Raw genomic sequence first — 22,500 nt, 5'->3', positions numbered from 1 at the left:
GTTCACAGTCGTCTGTGGTTGTTTCCGGTGGTGACGGCTCTGGGGAAACTGTCTCTGAGCCCGTTAGTTCTGGTTTTGTGGGACCTGTAGCGTCTGCCGGAGGGCGGCGGGTCAGGAAGGTGGCGGCCGGGCTGGGAAGAGTCCTTGATGATGTCATTGGCTCTGCTGAGGCGGCGAGAGCAGGCGGTGTCCTCCGGACCGAGAGCGGCCCAGGACGTTCTGGCTGCACGGACCCTGCAGGGTTCTCCTGTCTGCTGCCTGTCGGCGCGCCGCCGCCTGACGGCCGGCCGGCGCGCCGCCGCCTGACGGCCGATGCTCTCCACGGTGGCTCTGTGGGACACCGGCAGCTGTCCTTCCAGATCGTCTCTCCTGAGCGCTCTCAGGAAACGGAGCCGCTGCCGGGCCTCCCCGCCTCGGCTCTGGTGTGGGCAGACCGGCAGAGGTCATCGGAGGCGTGGACTCTCTCAACACGACCCCCGTTGATGACGAGTGGTGCTGCGTCTGCGCTCTTCTTCCTGAAGTCGACGACGACTTCCTGGTTTCTGTGGTGTTGGAGTGATGAGGCTGGACTCTTTAAACTGTCCTGTTGTGATCAACGTGTGAATGAATGAATTGTTGATCAGTGCTATTTCTGTTCTCACCCCCCCCCCCCAACACACACACACACACACACGCACACACACACACACACACACACACACACACACTCTCAGCCCCCGCTACGCCCTCCTGGATGAGTGCACCAGCGCCGTCAGCATCGACGTGGAGGGACGCATCTTCCAGGCTGCAAAGGATGCTGGGATATCTCTGCTGTCCATCACACACAGACCCTCACTCTGGTCAGTACACACACACACACACACACACACACACACACAAAAAACACACACCTTTGCCCTCTTTGTGTTTTGAAGCTGTTTTAAATCGTCCAATCAGGACGAGCAAAATAAAATGAGACAAAACAAATGTGGACGAGTGACGAACAGAAGGAGACGAAGACTGGAGGACAAAGACTGGAGGACGAGGACTGGAGGACGAGGACTGGAGGACGAGGACTGGAGGACGAAGACTGGAGGACGAAGACTGGAGGACGAGGACTGGAGGACGAGGACTGGCGGTCTCTGCTGTCTTTGCTCCTGTCCCTGGGGAACGCTGAGCGAGGTCCAGGCCCCGTCAGCACTGTTTTTAACAACATTTTTAAATCTACTTTTGTTTATTTTTTGGGTTTTATATGAACATTTTGAACACTGCTCAGAATCTCGGCCTGTGCGTTCCATCTGAACTGGGACCGAATCAGCAACCACTTACTTTTCCTGCTACACAAGCGCCCGTCAGAAAACACCGTCAACCAGAGGGGAGTCTCAGGAACGTCCCCAACTCACGGCATCAGCTCGGTAAGACAAGAGGTCTCAAGATCTGCCATCTAAATCTGAGAAGTCTCGTCCCCAAACTGGATGAATTTAAAATGATACTTAAACGAACCAAAGCACACGTTCTGTTCATATCAGAGTCCTGGTTGAATCCATCTATACCCGACTCTTTTATCTCAGCTGAAAACTATTCTCTGTATCGTAAAGACAGACTTGACAGAACTGGTGGAGGCGTTGCTCTCTACATATGTGCACTCTGTTATCACACTCCCAACTGAGTCAGAATCCTTGCAAGTGGTCGTCAACCTCACAAATCAGCTGTCTGTAACAATTCTTGTCACATACAAGCCTCCTAATGTCACTCCTGCTGTATGTTTACAGCAGTTGTCGGACAGAATGAAGTTTGTTAAATCTCAGGAGCTTGTTATTCTCGGTGACATTAGTCTGGACTGGTCAGACAATTCATCTAAATCCCTTAAAGCCGCTGCAACCAAACTTGGCCTCAGTCAGTTGATTAAAAACCCAACCAGATTTGGTAAGACTCGCAGTTCCATCTTGGATCTGATATTTACCAACCAGCCAGCTAAGTATGGTATGGCAGGAGTAATCGGTACCTCTGTTTCAGATCACTCACTTATATTTGCTGTTAGAAAATGTCTGAAAAAACCTAGATGTCACAAAAACAACGTTTCTGGAGTAGTATTATATCCTCAGAAAATCCAGATCATATCTTGGCAAAATTCTACAATAAATTACAGGTAATCCGTGAAAAGTACACCACTCTTTGCAAAATCCATGTCAGACAGCATACACTGCCGTGGGTTCATACGGAAATTCTCCAGCTTCTGAAAAACAAGGATTCTGCTCTGGAGAAGTGCAGAGTCTCTAAAACCCCTGAGGAGAAGCTCATTTTCACAAAATCTAGAAACAAGTGCAATCTGGAGCTGCGTAAAGCAACACAGAAATATTTTGAGAAACAAATTACAACAGGTGCCTCCAATCCTAAAAAGCTATGGCATGTGATGAAATCAGTAAATGGTGAATGTAACTCCAACAACACAAGGACTTGACAAATTTCAGTTAACGGTACTCTTCTAACTGATCAGGAAAAAACTGCTAATCTCTTCAACAACTATTTTATTCAGTCTGTCCAGGATCTGTCCTCTCAGTTTGCCCCCCCCACAATGTCTTCCAGCAGCACTAAACTGCATTTCTACAGGGTTTTCTTTTTCTGAAATTGCACAAAACGACCTAATAAACACTCTCCATTCTCTTAAACTCTCCCATGCTCGCCATCAAAACAACTTAGATGTGAAATTTTTGAAAACCCATGCCCAAACTCTCATGCCACTCTGGCGTCATATTGTGAATCAATGTATCAGGCTGTCTAAATTTCCTTCTGCATGGAAAATATCTCAAATTACTCCAATCTTTAAATCAGATGATCCAACTAATGTCTTCAGCTATCGCCCAATTGCAGTTCTTTCAACTATTTCTAAATTACTGAAAAAAACAATATATACACAAACTGTGGACTACTTGGAGGCAAATGACTGACTTCCAGACTGTCGGCGTGGTTTTCCACCCCGCAGGTCGACCATGTCTGCACTGCTCCTGCTCACCGAACAAATACGAGCTTCACTTAACAAGGGGAACATCACGGGAGCTGTGCATATTGATATCCGTAAAGCATTTGACACGATTCATCATCAAATTATTTTAAATAAGCTTAAAGCCATACTTCAACATTTTGGCAAATTGGCCCATTGAGCGCAACTCCTCAGTCATTAGAACAGCAGACTGACTGTTTCTGTGAGGCGAGCTGTTGTTTATCCAGAGGCGAGTCGGGGAAGGTTTTCGGGACGGACACAATGGAGGTGGACGGTATTTTGGTTCTCCTCGTCAAACTCATCAAATAGACAATCCAACAACCCCAAAACACTTTGGTGACACGTTATAATCCACACATTCACTACGCCGTGGAATATTGATGCAAAATTACCAGATTGAGTTGTTTATGTGAAGAACTACTTACTAAACATGGCGTCTGGGCGTAGTGATTTCAGAAGAAAAAGTAGTTCCCAGTATTTGCTTCAGTGTCGTAACGCTACAATATTATTTGTTGGTGTTCCACAGCGTAGTGAATGTGTGGATTATAACGTGTCACCAAAGTGTTTTGGGGTTGTTGGATTGTGTATTTGATGAGTTTGACGAGGGGGAACCAAAATACCGTCCACTTCCATTGTGTCCGTCCCGAAAACCTTCCCCGACTCGCCTCTGGATAAACAACAGCTCGCCTCACAAAAACAGTAAGTCTGCTGTTCAAATGACTGAGGAGTTGTGCTAAATAGGCCAATTTGCCAAAATGTTGAAGTATGGCTTTAACGTCATTGGTTTCTCTTCACCAGCTACAGACATTATCAGTTCCTGCCTAAGTGGAAGAAGCCAAGTTGTTCAAGTTGGTACGGTAACATCTAAACCATTGAGCTGTTCAATAGGTGTTCCACAGGGTAGTATTTTGGGCGCTTTACTGTTTCTTGTCTACATAAATGATCTACCACGCTAAATCCAACACTCTCAGACACTGCTTTATGCAGATGATACAGTGATTTTTGTATCTGGCCCAGATACAGTTGCCATTAATCAAAAACCTCATGTAGATCTACAGTCCTTACACGGGTGGCTGTTGGACAACCATTTAGCCATAAACACAAAGAAAACTGAATGCATGTATTTCCATTCACCTCGGAGACCCCTGCTCATTTCCAGTCCTGTTGTCATTGCAAACCAAACACTTTCAGTTGTATCAACCTACAAATATCTGGGGGTCACCTTAAATTCACACCTCCCGTACAATGATCATGTACAAAAATTAGTAAAGAAACTAACTCAGAAATTGTTTGTTTTCAGCAAAATCCGATCGTATTTGACTCTCTGTGTTTCAAAAACATATTTACATGCTGTAATTCTATCCACCTCGTCATACTGTCTCCCCGTTTGGACACTGACACCCAAGGAGACTCTTGAGCCGGTGGCGAGGTTGTACAACCGAGCTTTCAAAGTCCATCATGGGCCTCCTGGCTGGACCCGCCACTGCACGGCTCCATCACTGTCTGGCGCACTGACCTTCCAGGACGACATCCTGAGCCATGGGATCAAGTTCTGCTTCCACCTTATGAACGGCTGTCCATCGGCCTCATTGTCCGCTCTGGTTCCAAGACTTCGCTCAGGATCCGGGCGTTCGACGAGATCTGCTGCGAGCAGCCTCCTGCCTGAACCACGTCACAGGAGTAACTATGGGCAAAGATCCTTTTTTCTGCGCTCACCGGGGCCTGGAGCGGGGTTCCGCTGAATATAAGAACCATTCAAACCCCCGGACGATTTAAGAAAACTCTAATCAAGCACTTGGCAGACGGCCATCGCTGCGACCACTGGTGACGGGGGCCAGCGGCCCTCTCCAGTGTGACTCCCCCATTTGTGTGTCTGTCTGTCTGCTGTGCTGTTGTGTGTCTGTCTGTCTGTCTTTTGTGTTGCTGCAGAGCAGGAACCTGCTGAAGCATTTGCTGAGTCAGGCCAGATTTTGTTTTAATCTTTTCCTGTTGAAATAAATAAATGAATGAATGACGAAGACTGGAGGACAGAGTCTGGAACCAGAAGACCTGAGAGTCTCTGACCAAGATCCAGAGTGAACCTCACTGCTCTTCCTCCTCCTCTTCCTCCTCCTCCTCCTCCTGTTCCACTTCCTCCTCCTCCTCCTCTTCCACTTCCTCCTCCTCCTCTCCTCTTCCTCTTCCTCCTCCTCTCCTCCTCTTCCTCTTCCTCCTCCTCCTCCTCTTCCACTTCCTCCTCCTCCTCTCCTCTTCCTCCTCCTCCTCCTCCTCTTCCTCCTCCTCCTCTCCTCCTCCTCCTCCTCTTCCTCCTCCTCCTCCTCTTCCACTTCCTCCTCCTCCTCCTCTTCCACTTCCTCCTCCTCCTCTCCTCTTCCTCCTCCTCCTCTTCCTCTTCCTCCTCCTCTCCTCCTCCTCTTCCTCTTCCTCTTCCTCCTCCTCTCCTCCTCCTCTTCCTCTTCCTCCTCCTCCTCCTCTTCCACTTCCTCCTCCTCCTCTCCTCCTCCTCCTCTTCCTCCTCCTCTTCCTCCTCCACTTCCTCCTCCTCTTCCTCCTCCTCCTCTCCTCCTCTCCTCTTCCTCCTCCTCCTCCTCCTCTTCCTCCTCCTCCTCTCCTCCTCCTCCTCCTCTTCCTCCTCCTCCTCCTCTTCCACTTCCTCCTCCTCCTCCTCTTCCACTTCCTCCTCCTCCTCTCCTCTTCCTCCTCCTCCTCTTCCTCTTCCTCCTCCTCTCCTCCTCCTCTTCCTCTTCCTCTTCCTCCTCCTCTTCCTCCTCCTCCTCCTCCTCCTCCTCCTCCTCTTCCTCCTCCTCCTCTCCTCCTCTTCCTCCTCCTCCTCTCCTCCTCCTCCTCCTCCTCTTCCTCCTACAGGAAGTACCACTCTCAGCTGCTGCAGTTTGATGGAGAAGGAGGATGGAGGTTCGAGCCGCTGGACGCCTCCACCCGGCTCTCCCTGCAGGTTGGTGATTCTCTGCTCTGATTGGACGATCCGGTCGTCTGTCACTTCCCACCCAGTTTCCATAACCCTAACCCTAACCCCGTTTCCATGGTCACCTTCAGAAAACAATGCCCGTTTCCATGGAAACGGCAGGAACGTTAAGTATAATCACCGTGGCTGAACGCACTATGCTGAAAACATGTAGGTGGTTTATAAAATAAAATAAACAAACTAAACTTTGATCATCACATTTTCAAAATGTATTCAGTCCAAATATATTTGCTTTTTATTCATTTGTGTTTTGTTGTTGTTTTGTCAAAACTACAGAACAATCTCTTGCTGAAACACTTATTTTGAGATGTTAATGGTTACACTTTCTCCCATGTCCACCGACAGTCAGCATCACCGTCTCTGATGGAATAACTGCAGGTTTAGCGCAGACAGCCTGGTTTAGCGCCACGTCTGATCTGCCAGCAGGTCCTGCTCATAAGGTGATGTTACGCAGTTTAACCACGGGGTGGCAGTAGTGGTTTAAACAACTCTTTAAAATTCTTTCACATTTTAAAAAAATATGAATCCTTTGTGATATTTATATTGTACATTTGTTATATTGTTATATTTCTTGTGCCTGCACTGGAAAATAGAAACTCTCCAACTGTATAACAACAATAAGACCATTCTGACTGTCATGGTCCAGTTCCAGGGTTCCTGTCATCTGTGGAAGTGAATGTTGATGCTTCTCTGTCAGAAGTACCGTTTGAAATGTGTACTGAAGCGGGCTGTTGTCCTGGTTTTATGATATTTAAATGGTAAAAACATGAAAATAGTAACATGACAATAATCTGCTTCACTGATTGTGTTCCTCCACTGATCCCAGATGAAGAGGCTGCAGTCCAGCGAGGCTGGATTCATTAGAAATAACCACAGGAGATGTTTTTATTGTTCAGCATATCAACATATCTATTGGTTATTTAAGACATTAAGTGTATAAATTCGGAGTGATGAGGAGATCGCTACAGGGCGCCCTCTGCAGGTCATTTTTTGTAACTGCTTTCATGGAGCCACGGTGATCCATGCAGATCGATGTTTTTATTTAATCCTCTGATTACATTGGAGACAGTGATACTGATTACTGGTGGTCATGGGAGAAAGTGTAACTATTAGCATCTCAAAATAGATGTTTTAATTCGTGCAGATCGACATTTTAATCCTCTGAATTTCAGTCATTTCCTCCAGCAGAGGCGCTGAAGTCTCTTGGATCCATTGCTGTGGCCTCGCTGTGCTCTGCTGACTGGCTTCAGAAACATTAAACTTGTTGGCTGTTTTTCAGAGGGCGGAGCTCATCAACATCTTATAAAACGCCATGAAAAATGCGCGTTTTGCTGGTTTAAAATGTGCGTTTTTTACGGCGTTTTTTACGGCGTCTTAAGGATCAGACGCGTTGGATTAGTGGCGAATTGTGACTCTTTCAGCTTTCCATATCGGACCTCAGAATTGACGCACGTTCAGCTTCTCGCGTCGACGCGATTTTTCACGCAAAATCACGTTCGGTGTGAACGCAGCAATAGAATCTTCTGTTCTTTATATGTTTCACTTTAAAAGTTTTTTTTCTCTGAGGAAGAAACTTCAGTTTCACCTCACTCACACACACACACACACACACACAGTGATACACACACACACTGAGCCGCAGGCCAGTGATGTTGCTGCTGCTTGTTGCCACGGTAACAGCAGCATCCACAGAGAGGTCCTGGTTATTTTAGCTACCGGAGAGGAGAACAGAGGAGGTTCTCCGTGAGGAGGACAGGAGGTTCTCCGTGAGCGTAGGACCATCAGAGCTGAAAGCAGAAATCCTAAAGGCAAAACAAAGCTGTAAAGCTCCACTGGAGAACGAGATGGCTTCAGATCTTCTCGGCTCAGCCCGGTCCAGTGTGGAAACGATCACTGGTCTTCAGAATACCGGGAACAGGAGCACTAGAGTCACTTCAAATGGCTTTAGCTCAGATTCTGATTTCGCCAGCGCTCCTGATGGCTTTTAGAATCCTTTGGATGTGTCTGATTTCAGCAGAGGCATACAGACACTAAGCAGTGAGCTGCGTGACAACCGGCATTTCTCCGTAACACAGGAGGACGTTGACAGAGCCTTTTGTGGCACAAAGACTAGTAAAAGTCAGGGACCAGACGGCGTCTGTGGACGTTACGGAAAACCTGTGAAAAAGAGCCAAGTCCTGTTTTCCACTGAAGGTTTAACAGATCCTTGGAAAAGCAGCAGTCCCCAGGATCTGGAAGGACGCTGCTGTTGTCCCAGTCCCCAGGATCTGGAAGGACGCTGCTGTTGTCCCAGTCCCCAGGATCTGGAAGGACGCTGCTGTTGTCCCAGTCCCCAGGATCTGGAAGGACGCTGCTGTTGTCCCAGTCCCCAGGATCTGGAAGGACGCTGCTGTTGTCCCAGTCCCCAGGATCTGGAAGGACGCTGCTGTTGTCCCAGTCCCCAGGATCTGGAAGGACGCTGCTGTTGTCCCAGTCCCCAGGATCTGGAAGGACGCTGCTGTTGTCCCAGTCCCCAGACCCAGTCGCCCCACCACACTGAATGATTTCCGGCCGGGGGCTCTGACTGCAGTCATTATGAAAGTCTTTGAGAAATCGGTTCGGCGAGAAACTTTCGAAAACACAGAAAATGCAATCGACCAATTGCAGTTCGCCGACAGGCCGAAGAGGGCGGTAGAGGACGCCACCCTCGCTCTCCTCAGCCGGCTTTTGGAACAGCTGGACGGGAGTGGGCGTCACGCACAGCTGCTATTCTTTGATTTCTCCTCTGCTTTTCACACAGTTCAGACGCAGCTTTTATCAGGGAGACTTTCAGAGCAGTTCAACCTGAGCAGTGACCTCGTGGGCTGGACTTCAGGTTTTGTAACAAACGGGACACTGAGGGTCAGAGTTCATGGCTTTCTATCTGACAAGGCGTGCTCCTCCTCTGGCTCACCACAAGGGTGCGCGCTCTCACCCTTGTTATTTATACTGTATAGGGATGCACATGGTTAGCCGTGTAACCGTTAACCGATAACAGGAACTTTGACCGGTTAATACTATCGGTTAATTTTTTTTCAGCTCCAGCTGGAGGAGCTCTCCACAGAGCCGAGCGTCTTCCTGCAGCTGGCGTTACGTTACAGGTATCAGTGACGGCGCTGCAGACGACTCCTTCAGTCACTGATTAATTCCAGGGGCCTTCATGTTGTACAGTCGGAGGGTGTGTGTCTTTGTGCGCATTGACGCATGTGGCACAAAACCGGCGTTACGTTGAATATTATGTTTTATCTCCAGACGCCGCGGGTCGTCCAGATTCACAGTGAAATGGTTCAGTATGAAGCCGCAGCATCCAGATCAACATTAAGCTCCATCAGAACTGTTTAAAAATCAGATTTCAGAAGCTAAAACTTTGTTTAGGAAATTAATCAGAACACACAAAAGAATCTCCAGCGCGCTCACTCTCCACATCATTTAAAAAGCAACAGGAGACGATTGAAGCCTCCAGTGCTGTTAGTTATATCTAAATCTTGTAGCTTTTCTTACATTTTAGATGAGAATTTGCTGTCATTGTAAATCTGTAGTTCAGCACCGGACAGCGCCGAGTCCGTCTCTCACTCGGAGCCACATTTCCGTGTCGGAATGGAGGGACGTCTGCGTGTCGGAATAGCGGTATTCCGGAATGGTGATGTGTCTAAACGGCGGTGCGTCGGAATGTCGGAGCGGCAGCATGGAGCCGCTCAGCAGGGCGTTTAAAGGTCGTCCTGCTTCGCGTGGCTTTGGAGCCTCGGCGCTCCGCCGCTCCACGCTGTGTGTTCAGGCGCAGTGTTCCACACATCCTCCACAAGCTTTTCCGGCTCTACAGACTGTTTCTCTGCTCCTTTATGACAGATTATTTAGAGAAAATGAAGCACATATATTGTCAGTATGTGGCTTTGGCGTCAGCCACAGCGTCAGCCCACAGAGGGTAAAGACCTGCGAGTCTACCTGCGCGAGTCCACCGAGCTAGGACACCGGTGTCACTAAGGTCTGTCTGTCACAGTCTAACGCACAATGTGTTTCCTACATATCCCAGTCATCGTCGGCAACCGGAAAAGACGCGTAGTCCTCCGCAAACGCAATCCACACAACCTGTCCGCTCTCTCTGGAAGTGGTCCAGCCCACACTCAGTTACCTTCGGTCTCTGGAACTGTCAGTCCGCAGTTAATAAGACAGAATTCATCAGTTCTCTGATGAAACTCTCAGACATTCAGGTCCTCGCCCTGACTGAGACCTGGACCCGCCCAGAAAACTCAGCTACATCAGCTGCACTCTCTGAGTCTGCTGCGCTAAGCCACGCCCCTCGCTCTACTGGCCGAGGAGGCGGTGCTGGCATTCTCATTCCGGACAACTGGTCCTTCTCCTCACTGCGCCCGTCGAACAACAACACAACGTTTGAATATCATGCTTTAACGGTCACTACTCCCATCAAAGCATATATTCTGGTTGTGTACCGCCCACCAGGGGGCGATCTGGATGGCTTTGTCTCTGAAATGGACATGTTACTCTCTGACATCTCTGATGATGGCACACCACTGATTGTCATGGGAGACATGAACATTCACGTTGACAAACCCCAGGCACAGGACTTTTTGGCACTGATGGCTTCCTTTGCTCTGGTACTGGCTCCGTCTCCTCCACCCACAAAGCTGGCAAAATCCTTGACTTGGTGCTGACTCGTAACTGCTCCATAGCAGAGGTGACAGTTACTCCACTACACCTATCTGACCATTTCTTGGTAAAATTTGCGGCTGCCTTTCTGCCGCTGCAGACACCGACACAGATGGTCTCCTTCCGCAGAAACCTGAAGTCCCTCACAGCAGCTCAGCTCTGTCCTGCCGGACTACTCTCACTTCTCATCGCTTCCTGTTAATGAGGCTCCAGAAACACTCTGGTCCTCTCTGGTCCTCTTTGGACAAACTCTGCCCCCGGGTGTCCAAACCAGCCAAGACAAAACAACCAGGTCCATGGCTCTCAGAAGTTCTGAGAGAACAAAGAGCTGGACTCAGGGCAGCAGAAAGAAAGTGGCGTAAATCCCACGAGCTGCTGATTGGTCCTCATACAAACAGAAACTTGCTTCCTTTACCTCCCGCCTGCAGTCCGCAAAGAAAGCTTTTTATCAGAACAAGATCTGTGCAGCTTCTGATTCCAGAGAAATGTTTATGGCGTTCGACTCCCTGCTTCCTCCTCCAGCTGCTCAGCCGTCCACTGAGCTGATCCTGACATGTTCGCCTCCTTTTCCACTGAGAAGGAGGCTGCAGTCAGAACCAGTTCTCTGAGCCGGACCGGCCCAGTCAGCTCAGACCCACCACTGCTCCTTCTCTCTGCTCGTTTGCTCCTCTGAGTGAGGATGAGGTCTCCAGACTTCTTCTGAACTCAAAACCGACAACATGTCCTCTCGATCCAATACCCACCAGCATTCTGCAGACCATCTTGCCCATAATCAAACCTGCAGTCACGCACATTGTCAATTCCTCCCTGGAAACCGGCATTTTTCCTGTTACTTTTAAACAAGCCCGCGTCACCCCACTACTAAAAAAGCCTCATCTCAACCCAGCCCAGGTTGAAAGCTACAGGCCAGTCTCACTTCTACCATTCCTGTCGAAAATACTGGAGGCTCAGTATGTAACCAAGTCTCTGAACACCTGCGGGACCAGAACCTGCTGGACCCTTTTCAGTCAGGCTTCAGATGAGACCACTCCACCGAGACTGCTCTCCTGTCAGTCACAGAATCTCTGTGGCTGGCAAGAGCTGCTGGTCCGTCCTCTGTCCTCCTGCTGCTGGTCAGTCCTCTGTCCTCGTCCTCCTGCTGCTGGTCAGTCCTCTGTCCTCCTGCTGCTGGTCAGTCCTCTGTCCTCCTGCTGCTGGACAGTCCTCTCTGTCCTCCTGCTGCTGGTCCGTCCTCTGTCCTCCTGCTGCTGGACAGTCCTCTGTCCTCCTGCTGCTGGACTTGTCTGCTGCCTTTGACACCGTGAACCATCAAATCCTCCTCTCCTCACTCTCTGACCTCGGCATCTCAGGTTCCGTCCTGTTGTGGTTCAAGTCCTACCTCACAGGCAGATCTTTCAGAGTTTCATGGCGAGGGGAGGTGTCAAGGTCACATGGCCTATCAACAGGGGTCCCTCAGGGGTCGGTGCTTGGCCCCTTACTCTTCTCTCTGTACACCACCTCACTCGGTGCAGTGATTCGCTCCCATGGCTTCTCCTACCACTGTATGCTGACGACACTCAGCTCTTCCTCTCTTTCCCACCTGACGACACCACAGTCTCAGCTGATCAGCAGGTCTGGCTGATCCTCCACCTGGATGAAGGAACGCCACCTTCAGCTAAATCTGTCTCAGACTGAACTCATGGTCTGTCCAGCTTGTCCATCTGTCCAGCCTCAGATCAGTGTCCAGCTTCACTCCAGCCTACTTGTGCCCACAAACTCAGCCAGAAACCTGGGTGTCATGATTGATGACCTGCTGACCTTTAAGGTTCATGTGGCCTCCGTTTCTCGGTCTTGTCGTTATGCCCTCTACAACATCAGGAAGATCAGACCCTTCCTGACCCAACAGGCCCCCCAGCTCCTGGTTCAGGCTCTCGTGATATCACGCATTGACTACTGCAACTCTCTTCTGGCAGGTCTCCCTGCAGGTCCAGTCAAACCTCTACAGAGGACCCAGAATGCAGCAGGTCTGGTCTTCAACCAGCCCAAAAGAGCTCATGTCCTCCTCTGTTCATCTCCCTTCATTGGCTTCCAGTTGCAGCCAGGATCAAATTCAAATCTCTCCTCCTGGCTTACAAAACGCTTACAAGAACGGCTCCGGCCGACCTGGACTCCCTGATCCAGGTCTGCTCTCCTTCACGCCCTCTTCGCTCTGCATGTGAGAGACGTCTGGAGCTTCCAGCCCAGCTCGGCTCTGAACCTCCAGCCAGACTCTTCTCCTCTGCTGTTCCCAAATGGTGGAATGAACTTCCTAACTCGGTGCGTTCCGCCGAGTCTCTTTTTACTTTCAAAAGACAATTGAAGACTCAATTGTTCAGAGAACACCCAGGGTCTTAATCCAACCCCATGTTCGGGGAAGAATAGATCAGGTGTTCTAAAACCAGCACTTATGTAACACTAAGTTGACACACACAAAAAAAAAAAAAAGGGGGTAGTGGCTCCTCTTCTGCAACTTGATGGCAACTCCCTTGACCAATCGCACTTGAAGCAATTGATGCATTTACTAATGGTTTCTTTCTTTCCTGTGTCTATATTCTTGCTTGTGTTGTACGTCGCTTTGGACAAAAGCGTCTGCTGAATGAAATTGTAGAATTGTAGTCATCATTTAACAGTAAAGTTTATTTAGCCTTTTTTTTTTTCTTTTTTCTGAATGGCGGGGCGGCGCCGGAGCGACTCCCTCGGCAGACCTTCTCCTCCCTCCAGACAGGCTGCTGTCTCCGTCCACGAGATGCCGTCACTTTTACCGTCATGTTTTGTTTTCTGTGGCGCTCTGGCGATGCGTATACCGGCGCCACCTGCGCGCAACGCGGTCACAAATTCTGGCTGCTGCGCGGACGTCCGCAGATCGGTCCGCGCAGACCAATGCGCAACACACACCCCGCAGACATGTGAAGCAGGACGGGCCTTAAATCTGATCGGTTAACGGTTATTAACCGGTTAAAGGGCGTCGGTTAACGGTATAAAACGTGTATCCCTAATACTGTACACCAATATGTGTCAGAGCACTTTTAGGAAGGTTTATTTTAAAGTATGCAGATGATTGTGTTCTTGTGAGTCTGCTGCGGGGAGCAGAGGACAGTCCCCGCCCTGCTGTGGACGACTCACACCCTCAGGTCAGTGAAGCCGAGACGGAAGACATGGCCGCTGTCTGCAGGAAACATGCCAGTTCAGCTGAACGCATTCCAGCCAAGGGACAAGCCTCTGAGCAGGTCCAGTCCTGTCAGGATCTCGGGACGTTTATCGATTCCACGCTGAATGTGAAGTTCCAGTGTGAAGCTGTGAGCAGGAGGGGACGCCAGCGGTTGTTCTGTCTGCGGAAGCTGTCCCGGTTCCACATTGATGCGACCTGATGACACTTTTTTACCGTGCTCTTATTGAGTCGGTTTTAACTTTCTCACTGGCGTCGTGGTTTGGAAACCTGCCTGGAAAAGAAAGGAACTGACCGAACCAGATCACTGAGCGGTCTGGTCGCTCATCGGGGAGTCCCAGCCGGGCCAGACACGGCGACCGGCGACTCCCGTCCCCCGGCGAGCGAGTCCCAGCTGCGTCCGTCTGGACGGAGACTCGTGGCCCGGCAGCGAGGACCAGTCGCTGCAGGAGCAGCGTCGTTCCTGCTGCCGTTTCTCTTTGAACGAGACGTCTGTCTCCTCTTGGCGTGGTCTGAACCGACTGACCCGACTCTTTCAGGTTTAGTGTCGTGCTCTTATGTTTTCTTAGCGCTCTGAGCAGGGCTTCATACGGGCAGCGGACTGATATTTACCACCTTTATTTTTATTTATTTTAGCCTTTTAACCCCCATCAGTGAGCCGCTGGGAGTGTCCATGTCCGTGTCTGATAATCCTCCTGTAGGAGTCCATGGGTTCATGTTGAGGTGCCCGCCCCAGACTGCAGAACAAAACGACCGTACCTGGAGGTTCTGCAGGAGGACAGGAGGTTCTGCAGGAGAACAGGAGGACAGGAGGTTCTGCAGGAGGACAGGAGGTTCTGCAGGAGGACAGGAGGTTCTGCAGGAGGACAGGAGGTTCTGCAGGAGAACAGGAGGTTCTGCAGGAGGACAGGAGGTTCTGCAGGAGGACAGGAGGTTCTGCAGGAGGACAGGAGGTTCTGCAGGAGGACAGGAGGTTCTGCAGGAGGACAGGAGGTTCTGCAGGAGAACAGGAGGACAGGAGGTTCTGCAGGAGGACAGGAGGTTCTGCAGGAGGACAGGAGGTTCTGCCGGAGGACAGGAGGTTCTGCAGGAGGACAGGAGGTTCTGCAGGAGGACAGGAGGTTCTGCAGGAGGACAGGAGGTTCTGCAGGAGGACAGGGACTTGAAGGTTCCTCCAGTGGATCTGAGTCTCTGACAGGAGAACCTCCTGAAGCTCCTTCTGAGATGAAACTCAACCCTGTGTGTGTGTGTGTGTGTGTGTGTGTGTGTGTGTGTGTGTGTGTGTGTGTGTGTGTGTGTGTGTGTGTGTGTCTCTCTCTCTCAGGAGGAGAAGCAGCGTCTGGAGAACCAGCTCTCTGGGATTCCCAGAATGCAACAGCGGCTGGCGGAGCTGTGTGCCCTGCTGGGAGAGGAGGAGGGCGAGGGGGCAGCGGAGCACAGGTCCTGATGGAGAGGACACACACACACACACACACACACACAGCGCCTCCTGCAGGCTGAACGGATCTCTTATGTTTGTTTTAATGAAAGTTGATTTTATTAAATTCTGGATTTGATTCTTTCACTGGTTGATCTCTGAATCCTGAGGATCTCAGCCGCTGCATTCTGGGAAATTCCCAGCTGGAACGATCCAGTTGATCCAGTTGATCCAGTCGGTCCAGTTGATTATTTCATTTCAAGGTTTTGTGGAAAGTTCCTCTTCACCTCCCAGCTGTTCTGAGATGTTCTGTCCGGTCAGAAACCAGGTTCTACCAGAACCGAACCGCAGGCAGAGATCACTGCCTGATGAAGATGATGGTGATGAAGATGATGGTGATGAAGATGATGGTGATGAAGATGATGATTGTATTGAGAGTTTTAACAGGAATAAAATCTTCCTCCTGCTGTTTGAGCTTCGTTTATTGAACTGATTCACTGAAAACAAACCCTGCAGAACCAGGACCCTGCAGGACCAGAACCCTGCAGGACCAGAACCCTGCAGAACCAGAACCCTGCAGGACCAGGACCCTGCAGGACCAGAACCCTGCAGGACCAGAACCCTGCAGAACCAGGACCCTGCAGGACCAGAACCCTGCAGGACCAGAACCCTGCAGAACCAAAACCCTGCAGGACCAGAACCCTGCAGGACCAGAACCCTGCAGGACCAGAACGCTGCAGGACCAGAACGCTGCAGGACCAGAACCCTGCAGAACCAGAACCCTGCAGAACCAGGACCCTGCAGGACCAGAACCCTGCAGGACCAGAACCCTGCAGGACCAGGACCCTGCAGAACCAGGACCCTGCAGGACCAGAACCCTGCAGGACCAGAACGCTGCAGGACCAGAACCCTGCAGAACCAGAACGCTGCAGAACCAGAACCCTGCAGGACCAGGACCCTGCAGGACCAGGACCCTGCAGGACCAGAACCCTGCAGGACCAGAACCCTGCAGGACCAGGACCCTGCAGAAGCAGGACCCTGCAGGACCAGAACCCTGCAGGACCAGAACGCTGCAGAACCAGAACCCTGCAGAACCAGGACCCTGCAGGACCAGGACCCTGCAGGACCAGAACCCTGCAGGACCAGAACCCTGCAGGACCAGGACCCTGCAGAAGCAGGACCCTGCAGGACCAGAATCCTGCAGGACCAGAACGCTGCAGGACCAGAACGCTGCAGGACCAGAACCCTGCAGGACCAGAACCCTGCAGGACCAGACCCAGAGGAGAACCCTGCAAAACCAGGCCCAGAGGAGAACCCTGCAGGACCAGAACCCTGCAGAACCAGGCCCAGAGGAGACGTTCTTCAGGTCTCACGTGGATCGGTTGCTCGGTGTTTGATTGGCTCTCCTGGTTCCAGAAACTTTCTTTTCTTTAATTTGTTGCGGGATCGATGCTCTGCGCAGTGTGATCAGAGCAGAACACAAACACTGCTGCTCCGCGAGCCGGTCCGGGGTTCGATCCCCGGCGGAGCAGCGTCAGAGGAGTCCGCCGGCGCCGCCCGGCGGGGCGCAGCGGCGGGGCGGGGTCTCAGGCGGACCTGTAGAGCGGCTCTGGAAGCGGATCGTGCGGGTCCCGGTCTGAGCGTCAGTTCCTCCCGGTGCAGCGCGGAGCGGCCCGCCGAGCTCAGGTGAGTGTCCCGCCGCGTCCCCGCGAGTCCCGGCTCGTCCCCGCGGCTCCGGTCCGAGCTGTCCCTGCGCAGGAAAGCGCGTGCGGCCGGACAGGCGTGTCCCCGCGGATCCAGACTCGCTGCGCAAACGCGTCGCACGCTCCGGCGCGCGCCGCCGCGTCCCCGCTGGACGGGGCTCCGGGTCCGGGACGGGACCGGCTCCGGTTCGGCTCGGGAGCTCTGCCCTCACGTGACCGGGAAAGTGCGCGTTTCCGCGGGTGTGTTGATCAAACGGAGCCGCGCAGGAGAAGCGCGAGCTGGAAGTTTGTTCGTTTAACGGAGTTTGGAGCGAGGAGCGCGCGCACACGTGCACACACACACACACACACACACACACACACACACACACACACACACACACACACACACACAGACAGCCCCCCTCCGGTGTGGACCACAAGGTTCTGCAGACCCTCGGGGTCACAGCAGGTCACAGCAGGTGACCCTGAAGGAGGAGTCATGTGACCCGAGGAGCAGTGACATCATCCTCATCTTCATCATCCTCAGGGAGATGAAGATGATTTAACTTTAACGTCCATTTGACTAATCTGGAGAGTCCACATCCAGATTACACTAATCCGCACACACACACACACACTCACACACACTCACAGACACACACATTTAAGCACACACACACACACTCTGAAAGTTCTGGACTCTGCAGGTTCTGGTCTGGACTCTCTGATCCAGGTTCTTCACTTCAAACTGCTGACCTGGGAGCAGGACGTCCAGCAGGACGTCTCCTGTCCCCAGACCTCCTGTCCCCAGACCAGACCCCCTCTGGCCCCTGGTTCCGGAACCAGACCCCCTCTGGCCCCTGGTTCCTGAACCAGACCCCCTCTGGCCCCTGGTTCCTGAACCAGACCCCCTCTGGCCCCTGGTTCCTGAACCAGACCCCCTCTGGCCTCTGGCTGCTGGAGTCCAACATACACAGGAACAGGTCCGACTTACCTCAGGCGAGTCCACCTGGTGAAGTAGGTCCACCAGGTGTACAGGTGGACTCACCTGAGGAAATGGGCGGAGTCTGCTGTGCTCCTGTTTGGATGGAGCAAAGCCCAGCAGCCGCCGTGGTCCTTTCTGGACCAGTTTGGAGACCCCTGCTGTAGATGGACCCTCTAGACCCACGGCCCGGGGTCTGCTGTGGGGGCCGGACGGCCCTGGACGAGGGGCCCCGGACTGCAGAGTCCCACAGCCCCCCCACAAGTGTGTGTTTGTGTGTGTGTGTGTGTGTGTGTGTGTGTGTGTGTGTGTGTGTGTGTGTGTGTGTGTGTGTGTGTGTGTGTGTGTGTTGCTGGAGTTGTGGGAACTTGAATGAATGTGTGAAGTTGAAGGTTGGTGCAGACGAGTAACTGTTACATGATGTCCTCTGAAGTTATGAAAACAATGCTGTGTGTGTGTGTGTGTGTGTGTGTGTGTGTGTGTGTGTGTGTGTGTGTGTGTGTGTGTGTGTGTGTGTGTGTGTGTGTGTGTCTTATTAGCCATCGGATTCTGACACAATCTGTGGGACCATCTGTTTAACTCTGCTTTACACTCCCTCTGCGTCATGTCAGTGTGTGTGTGTGTGTGTGTGTGTGTGTGTGTGTGTGTGTGATTTTAAAATGAAAAACTTTGTGATATAGAAAACTTGAGGAACACAACTAAAGTTGAATCACACATCCATCCATCATCCATCCGTCATCCATCCATCATCCATCCATCCATCATCCATCCGTCATCCATCATCCATCCATCCATCCATCATCCATCCGTCATCCATCCGTCATCCATCCATCATCCATCCGTCATCCATCCGTCATCCATCCGTCATCCATGCATCATCGATCCATCATCCATCCATCCAGCATCCATCCATCCGTCATCCATCCATCCATGCATCATCCATCCATCATCCATCCATCCATGCATCATCCATCCATCATCCGTCCCCGTTAGCAGGACATGCTAACAGCTAACAGCTGCTCCCTCCTCAGTTAGTTACAGGTGAGCTGGTTTTGTTAACCACAGGTAGATGACCCGTCATCTGGTTAACCCCATGTAAACCCAACAGCTCAGCAGAGTAGAGTAAGTAAGTAACTAAGTAAAGTTTATTTGTACAGCACCTTTCACAGACAAAAAAGCCACAAAGTGCTTCACAGCATATATAAATAGCACAACAATAAATACACAATAAATAAATAAATAAACACTAAAAATGAGATCAAAACAGGCCCGAAACACTAAGCAAATGCTTGAGAGTACAGCAGAGTACAGTACAGTAGAACAGAGTAGAGTAGAGTACAGCAGAGTACAGTACAGTACAGTACAGCAGAGTACAGTAGAGTACAGTCGAGTAGAGTAGAGTACAGTAGAGTAGAGTACAGTAGAGAACAGTAGAGTACAGTACAGTAGAGTACAGTAGAGTAGAACAGAGTAGAGTACAGTAGAGTAAGGTAGAGTACAGTGGAGTACAGTAGAGAACAGTAGAGTACAGTCGAGTACAGTAGAGTAGAGTACAGTAGAGTAGAGTAGAGTACAGTAGAGTAGATTACAGTCGAGTAGAGTAGAGTAGAGTAGAGAACAGTAGAGTACAGTAGAGTACAGTAGAGTACAGTAGAGTACAGTAGAGTAGAGTACAGTAGAGTAGAGTAGAGTACAGTAGAGTAGATTACAGTCGAGTAGAGTAGAGTAGAGTAGAGAACAGTAGAGTACAGTAGAGTACAGTAGAGTACAGTCGAGTACAGTAGAGTACAGTAGAGTAGAGTAGAGTTTGACTGTATTCATCCCAGGCTGGGAGCTGCTGGTGTTGCAGCAGCTTCATAAGAACTAGCAAAATAAATCTTCCAGCAGCTGGAAGGAGGACCAATCCGGACAGAGAGCTGCAGGCCAGGGCCACGCCCACCTATGAGGGGGCGGGGCTTAGCCAAAGGTCCAGGGGTTCAAACCTGAGGTCTGAGGCCCCTTAGTAGACCAGCAATCATCATTATCGACTGATATGGATCAACGTGCCTCCGCTCCACCGAGAGAACCGTCAGGAATAATTCATCACTTCGATGTGTGTGTGTGTGTGTGTGTGTGTGTGTGTGTGTGTGATTCTACAGATGAAAGAGTTGCTGCTGTGACTCCTGAGGGACTCTCAGCCAGCGGCCGCTGAGCTTCACCACAGAGAATCAGTACAGCTCTCAGAAGTGTGTGTGTGTGTGTGTGTGTGTGTGTGTGTGTGTGTGTGTGTGTTGTGCATCACGGGATGCTGCAGTCACATTTCATGCAGTCCTGCTTCCAGAAGTTCAGACCCCGTTTCCATGCCGACCAGTCAAGTTAAAACATGGTGTCATGTTTCCATGGCAACCGCTCCATCACGAGAAGCACCTGGTCGCCATGCTGGTTCTGTTTCAGCAGAACGTTCCGGGTTCTCCACCCACCAGACGACGACAGAATCAGCTGTTTGGTCTCAGGACTGTTCACCGGCGGTGGTTTTCAGGGTTGTTGACAGGGAAATGATCCTTCTTGTGGTTTCTGCAGTGGTATCTCCTGTGCTGTTGATGAGGCCATGCGCTGGATTCTCCTGTTGGACCTGACTGAAGCTGCTGGGTGGTGGATCAGGTGGTGGATGGCTGTAGTGTCCGCTGCAGTGGATCAGGCGGTGGATGGTCGTGGTGGATCAGACTGTGGATGGTCGAGGTGGATCAGAATGTGGATGGTCGTGGTGGATCAGGCGGTGGATCAGGCGGTGGATGGTCGTGGTGGATCAGACTGTGGATGGTCGTGGTGGATCAGGCGGTGGATCAGGCGGTGGATGTCGTGGTGGATCAGACTGTGGATGGTCGAGGTGGATCAGGCGGTGGATGGTCATGGTGGATCAGACTGTGGATGGTCGTGGTGGATCAGGTGGTGGATGGTCATGGTGGATCAGACTGTGGCTGGTCGAGGTGGATCAGACTGTGGATGGTCGTGGTGGATCAGGCGGTGGATCAGGCGGTGGATGGTCGTGGTGGATCAGACTGTGGATGGTCGTGGTGGATCAGACTGTGGATGGTCGTGGTGGATCAGGCGGTGGATGGTCGTGGTGGATCAGACTGTGGCTGGTCGAGGTGGATCAGACTGTGGCTGGTCGAGGTGGATCAGACTGTGGCTGGTCGAGGTGGATCAGACTGTGGATGGTCGTGGTGGATCAGGCGGTGGATCAGGCGGTGGATGGCCGTGGTGGATCAGACTGTGGCTGGTCGAGGTGGATCAGACTGTGGATCAGACTGTGGATGGTCGTGGTGGATCAGACTGTGGATCAGACTGTGGATGGTCGTGGTGGATCAGACTGTGGATGGTCGTGGTGGATCAGGCGGTGGATGGTCGTGGTGGATCAGGCTGTGGATGGTCGAGGTGGATCAGACTGTGGATCAGACTGTGGATGGTCGTGGTGGATCAGGCGGTGGCTGGTCGAGGTGGATCAGACTGTGGATCAGACTGTGGATGGTCGTGGTGGATCAGGCGGTGGATCAGGCGGTGGATGGCCGTGGTGGATCAGACTGTGGCTGGTCGAGGTGGATCAGACTGTGGATCAGACTGTGTATGGTCGTGGTGGATCAGACTGTGGATCAGACTGTGGATGGTCGTGGTGGATCAGACTGTGGATGGTCGTGGTGGATCAGACTGTGGATGGTCGTGGTGGATCAGACTGTGGATGGTCGTGGTGGATCAGGCGGTGGATGGTCATGGTGGATCAGACTGTGGATGGTCGTGGTGGATCAGGCGGTGGATGGTCGTGGTGGATCAGGCGGTGGATCAGGCGGTGGATGGTCGTGGTGGATCAGACTGTGGATGGTCGTGGTGGATCAGACTGTGGATGGTCGTGGTGGATCAGACTGTGGATGGTCGTGGTGGATCAGACTGTGGATGGTCGTGGTGGATCAGACTGTGGCTGGTCGAGGTGGTTCAGACTGTGGATCAGACTGTGGATCAGACTGTGGATGGTCGTGGTGGATCAGGCGGTGGATCAGGCGGTGGATGGCCGTGGTGGATCAGACTGTGGCTGGTCGAGGTGGATCAGACTGTGGATCAGACTGTGTATGGTCGTGGTGGATCAGACTGTGGATGGTCGTGGTGGATCAGACTGTGGATCAGACTGTGGATGGTCGTGGTGGATCAGACTGTGGATGGTCGTGGTGGATCAGGCGGTGGATGGTCGTGGTGGATCAGGCGGTGGATCAGGCGGTGGATGGTCGTGGTGGATCAGACTGTGGATCAGACTGTGGATGGTCGTGGTGGATCAGGCGGTGGATCAGGCGGTGGATGGCCGTGGTGGATCAGACTGTGGCTGGTCGAGGTGGATCAGACTGTGGATCAGACTGTGGATGGTCGTGGTGGATCAGACTGTGGATGGTCGTGGTGGATCAGACTGTGGATGGTCGTGGTGGATCAGGCGGTGGATGGTCATGGTGGATCAGACTGTGGATGGTCGTGGTGGATCAGGCGGTGGATGGTCGTGGTGGATCAGGCGGTGGATGGTCGTGGTGGATCAGACTGTGGATGGTCGTGGTGGATCAGGCGGTGGA

The 22,500-nt window shown here is 51.7% G+C and overlaps 3 protein-coding genes across 4 annotated transcripts in view; all 3 read left to right on the top strand.

The window, feature by feature from the left end:
• The window catches only part of abcd1 (ATP-binding cassette, sub-family D (ALD), member 1), a 40,043-nt gene extending 24,654 nt beyond the window's left edge, over positions 1–15,389 (top strand). Inside the window, exons 15-17 of the mRNA XM_030119215.1 lie at positions 714–839; positions 5,846–5,933; positions 15,155–15,389. Of these exons, the coding sequence (XP_029975075.1) occupies positions 714–839; positions 5,846–5,933; positions 15,155–15,277 (337 nt within the window). The 3' untranslated portion in view covers positions 15,278–15,389. The remainder of the gene's footprint in view (positions 1–713; positions 840–5,845; positions 5,934–15,154) is intronic.
• Positions 1–22,500, top strand: part of LOC115408444 (natural resistance-associated macrophage protein 2-like) — a 918,259-nt gene that overhangs the window by 245,726 nt on the left and 650,033 nt on the right. The gene's annotated exons all lie outside the window — the stretch shown is intronic.
• plxnb3 (plexin B3) overlaps positions 16,833–22,500 on the top strand; it is a 64,923-nt gene continuing 59,255 nt past the window's right edge. The window contains 1 exon segment of the mRNA XM_030119197.1: positions 16,833–16,933. The gene's annotated coding sequence lies outside the window, so the exon portion shown is untranslated.

Source organism: Salarias fasciatus, chromosome 20 (assembly GCF_902148845.1).
Source record: "Salarias fasciatus chromosome 20, fSalaFa1.1, whole genome shotgun sequence".
NCBI classification, from domain to species: Eukaryota; Metazoa; Chordata; class Actinopteri; order Blenniiformes; family Blenniidae; genus Salarias; species Salarias fasciatus.
This window is presented reverse-complemented; position numbering and strand designations above follow the sequence as displayed.